The sequence below is a fragment of the Montipora capricornis genome, chromosome 12 (genome assembly GCF_036669925.1).
Source record: "Montipora capricornis isolate CH-2021 chromosome 12, ASM3666992v2, whole genome shotgun sequence".
In the NCBI taxonomy this organism is placed as follows: Eukaryota; Metazoa; Cnidaria; class Anthozoa; order Scleractinia; family Acroporidae; genus Montipora; species Montipora capricornis.
In genome coordinates this window covers 20,766,817-20,771,816 of record NC_090894.1, presented here as the reverse complement: position 1 = coordinate 20,771,816, position 5,000 = coordinate 20,766,817, and the positions used below count along the sequence as shown (strand labels likewise).

General features: G+C 39.7%; 2 protein-coding genes across 4 annotated transcripts in view; both read right to left on the bottom strand.

Annotated features, from left to right (window-relative positions):
* The window catches only part of LOC138026868 (histamine H2 receptor-like), a 2,004-nt gene extending 1,524 nt beyond the window's left edge, over positions 1-480 (bottom strand). Inside the window, exon 1 of the mRNA XM_068874326.1 lies at positions 1-480. This exon is cut by the window's left edge and continues 1,524 nt beyond it. Within this exon, the coding sequence (XP_068730427.1) occupies positions 1-329 (329 nt within the window). The 5' untranslated portion in view covers positions 330-480.
* Positions 481-1,972: 1,492 nt separating this feature from the next.
* The window catches only part of LOC138026866 (uncharacterized), a 41,792-nt gene continuing 38,764 nt past the window's right edge, over positions 1,973-5,000 (bottom strand). For all 3 annotated transcript variants that reach the window (XM_068874322.1, XM_068874324.1, XM_068874323.1), the window contains 2 exons: positions 3,939-4,429; positions 1,973-2,197 (listed from right to left, as the gene is read on the bottom strand). In XM_068874322.1, the coding sequence (XP_068730423.1) occupies positions 1,985-2,197; positions 3,939-4,429 (704 nt within the window). In that variant the 3' untranslated portion in view covers positions 1,973-1,984. The remainder of the gene's footprint in view (positions 2,198-3,938; positions 4,430-5,000) is intronic.

Genomic DNA, 5,000 nt, shown 5'->3' with positions numbered 1-5,000 from the left:
ATGCCACTGAAGATGTCAAACGTAGTGTAGAGTGTTATTAAACGCACGCTCACTTTCCAACCCTTGGCGGAACCGTAGATTCGCAGTGGAATCGAGACACCACCGACGAGCAGGTCGGAAAACGCAAGGCTTACGAGTAGAGTGTAGGTTCCTGAGCGAAGACGTCGGTCGGTGGCATATGCGGCGATCACGAGAAGATTCCCACCAAGGATTAGGAACATCAGAATAGCTTCTCCTGCGATCCTTGGGGTTACGCCATTGGAGTAAAATCCTTTGTCTCTTGATGCCTCGTCAAATTGGTTCTGTAGGGAATTATTGGTTGCATTCATTACGAATGAATCGCAAAAGGGTCTGCGTTTTAAAGAAATTTGATGACCAAATCAACAAAGAGGGGAGACAACTGAACGAAAGCTCGATAATCATTAATTGACCCTTGGCTGCGAAATAACGGTGTCTGTTATTGTTAACTGTCACAGTTAATCTTGAAAACTTGTGTGGTTTTTTTATCTTCAGTATACAAGTTGACCGCATTACATTGAGCAGTACATTGCCAGCCGGCAGAGACGTTCAGAATCGAGCGACTATTTAAAAAAAAAAAAGATGAACTATGAATAAAAAACAATTAAATTTCCCGGAAACATCCAAATGGAAAAATAGCATTTTGTAGACATTTCTAGTTTACTTTATTTATCAGCAAACAATGTTGTCCAGTATAAAATGACACCGTTCGGATATATCGCGAACTCAAAATTAACTTGATAATATCCTTTTCCATCGATTTTTAAAGTAACATCGTAATTACTCTTGGTAAAATCTTTTTTTTTTTGAAATTTAATTTTCTGAGGTTAAAAAAAACGTTTTCACTTTTAGTTGAAACAATATTTCGACATCTGAATTTACGGAAAAAGCGCCTCACGCCTCAATTTCCCTGCAAAAAAAATTGTTTAAGAAAATACTTGTGTTGGCCTTTAGCAGGTGAAGACTAATATTTCTTACTGGGGATATAACATGTAATATTGTCTGTTAGTTTCATTCGCGCTTAACTCAAATGACTTTTGCCTCATCGTTCTAATTTTTTTCTGTCAGGGACAATTGCTAATTTTATAATCTTACCGATCGGAAAGCTGAGAGACGAAACTCAAGTAACTTCCAATTAACTTAAATTGAGTCTACAGCAATTGTAACACAGGGAACGATGACAAAAAATCGAGATTATTGGTGCGCCATCTTTTGTTTCATTGGTGACGTTACCTAATTAAACCGCAGTACTTAGTGTACAAGACTGAAACATCACGCGCATTTGATATAAACTGACCCATATACAACAGAACACTGCATCCTAAAATCTTTGACTCACAGAGGATTGTTACAACCTACTTCGCTAAAGATTTGTCGTAGATGACTTGAGAAGGCTTCAAAGCGCCAAGCCTTGCTTAGTCATCATGGCAGAAGGTTAACCCAACGTCACCAACTTATCCGAGGTCAGTATTGTGGCGCGAATTGATAATAACGACGATCGAATACATTTTTGGGGTTGATCTTCATATTTTGACATATATTTATATTATTCTTTAATAGCATTTTTGGGGTAACAGAGTTCGATTACATCTTTCCGGCTTTGAAAAATATTACAAAGCGTAAATGGTGCCGCCGAGGCGCATGCTCAGTAGCTTCGAGTAAGTTGCGGTCCAAGGAAGAATACTCAAGATTCACTTAAGAAATTAGGGATAGTTTTTCTAAGGTTAAAAGGCCTGGTCATAACACGGTACTGCAGCTCGTATGAAGCTAAAGGTAAAACTGGTCGGCACAAATTTCACGAATTTCACGGTCACAGTTATTGTAATCACAAACACCGCTATATAGGAGACATTTAGAAGAATATTTTTAAGGCTTGCTCAAGCGAAGTTTGTCCAGAAACTGAATTAATGTGTATGGTTGGCAGGTCAAGTCTGCTGACTAAAATATGATATTAAAACACACCGGATCAATTTCCACCACCAAAGAATTCTTCCAACAAATCTTCAACTGGTCTGAAGGCCAGGTTACTATAGTGTACAACGTCGTTCTTTACTGGTCCATGAGCTCCGTGGGTTCCAGTCCCTGGTGAGTAGGAATCAGTGACGGGATAAACATCCAGGACGTGAAAGCCTGCTTCGCACATGCGCGTTGTGGCAAAGGCATTGTACAACAAAATACGCTGTGGATAAAAACAAATGGAGTTGTAGACTTTTCTCAACACATCATTGAGGAGATAACAATTAAATAGGACTAGGAAAATTTGTCTTCAAACAAAAGTCCATTACCCAAGAGTAAGAATTACCAAAATTGGCCTAATCCCCATCAGCTTCAGAGATGTGTCTATTTTTAAACCTAGTTTTGCGGGAAAATTCACCCCCATTCAAACCCTTTGGGAATAAAATATTTTGTTATATACCTTGACTTTCACTCAACAAAACGAGCACTGTGATTGGTTGATTCTTGGTCGTGTGCCCCTGATCAAATTCAAATGTATCCCGACCGGGATACAATTCCGCAGTTGTTGCCCGCTTCGGATGTTTGCATTGTAATGTAGCACTCACATACATGGAAATACCTGTAACGATATACACTTAATGTTTGGTCCCTCGGGAATCGAAACTAGTTAGTTTTGCTTTTCCTCGCGTCCTCGAGTCCTGATATTTCCCGAGATGAAGTCGAGGGAAACATCAGGACTCTCGGGAAAAAGAAACTAACTGTTTCCCTCGGGACCTCACATGAAGTGTATATCGTTCCAGGTATTTCCATATATGTGAGTGCTACATTATAATGGAAATACAATACACAAAGAATCTTATCCTATGAGCAGAGAGCTATCGATCTTCCAAGAAAAATGGAGGAGAGGATGGGACCTCTGTCAACCGCTTCGAATTTCTTTGTTGACCTTGCGTCAAAAATTCGAGTGTATTCGGGTGTCAGTGACGCGTGACCAGTAACCGCAAAACCACGAAAGTGAAACAAACTGAGTCGGGATATTTTCGAACGATTCTGGCAAACACACGACAACCAAGGAATCATGTCCTTGGAAACTCAAGATAGTTCATACTTTTAAAATGCCATTTCATTTTCTACTGAAAATTATAGTTTCTGGAAGACACGATACGGAGGAAATACTCATGGGAATTTAGACAGTTAAAGAATTTTAACCCGGGAGATTTGAATTGGGTTAGCCGATTTGGTCTATTGTTTATTTTCCCGCAAAACTTGGTTTAAAAATAGACGGTTGTCTGACGCTGATTGGGACAAACATGATACCCGATTCTTAGTCTTGGGTCATGGACTCATCATCACAGTTAATATCTCCGAGCATTTACCCTCCCAACCATGATACATCACAGAAGACAGACCACAACACCGGGAACTACATGCCCTACTCTTTGCGACAAGTGTGCGGGTTCTTTTACGTCCCAAAGGATTATGAACATTGAAGGGTTGTGAGACGGGACCTCCGGCTTATCGTCCTTATCCGAGAAGACTTGAGAGTCAAACCATTTGCAGATGTAATTATATTACAAAGGCGGCACTTTCTCCTCAGTTATTTAAAGACCCTGAGTGTTGGTCCGGCCGGAGTTGAACTCACGACCTCCCGCGTGAAAGCCCGGTGCTCAACCAATTGAGCCACCGGTGCTCTCGCTTCAAGTTACTCCAAAACAGACGTTTTGTATGCAGACACACATCAATATTGACGGTGCATCTAGTTTATGGACATATGTATCCAAACACAATAATACGCTTGTTTATCGTCGATTCCAAAATTAGTTTATCAATCTATCCAACTTTTCGCCAGTTCATTCATCCATTCACTCACACACTCACTCATTTCCTTTCAGCAGGACTGTCAGTCAGTCAGTCAATGCAACGTCATTGCGACTAAGTGTGTTTCAACTGAGTATATTCCTCACCTGCTGCGTCATAAACCTCTTGTGCCCAAGGTGAATATTGCTCGCCTTATCCTTGTTTATTGCTGTGGTTGTTTTCCAAATCGCTGTTCCACTGTACCTGGATTGGGTAGCATTCGACAAAGTCATTTGGCGAATTTCATTCACCAAACCATCAATCAGTTTCTTGTAATTTGTGAAGTTTGTGCTTTCCACGAAATGAAGACCGAAATTAAAAATGACGGCGCTGTTATCGCGCATCTCTGGACGCAGTATATCTCGGCGAAAATTCAGCAAAACTCTCTCGTTGTTGTAGTCTAAGTTTTCATTCTCATTCTTGGCGACTGTGACGTTCTTTACTGGATAAATCCAATTATAACTAAACTTACAATCGCTGAAAATTCCATGACAAAGTTTTCGCTGTCTTAATGATTGCGCAAAGAACACGTTTACTGAGTCTCCGTAAATCCACAATGTTCCACCTTTGCCACGAGATTGGAGTCTGCGAAGTGGCACTGCAATGAAATTTATATACAATCCTTCGTTGGTAATAATAACGATGACGACGATGCTGACAATGGCCATGATAACAATAATAATAATAATAATAATATTAGTAATAATAATAATAATAATAATTGAGTGTGTTAACGATGAAACAACAACAATGACTGATTGAATGTAAGGAGAAATGACATTTCCCCTTACATTCAATATAATAATAATAATAATAATAATAATAATAATAATAATAATGATGATGATGATGATGATGATGATGAGCCGTGACGAAGATGTTCATAATAACCAAATAAAATCACTTGCTCTGCTAATTAGGGAGACAGCAGATGAAACCAAATCAAATTAAGGCAGATCAAGTCAAAGGATACGTTAGGATGAGACGGTAAAACTAGGGAACCCGATAAAGCTCTTGGAACAGAGTAGACAGCCAACAAACAAACTCACGTAAGACCCCTACTCAAGAAATCATACACGGCCAGGACATGTAGTTGACGGACGAGTGCCCTCACCACTGCGCATGACATTAAAGGCTATATCACAAATGGGTTGTTCATTGGTCATCCT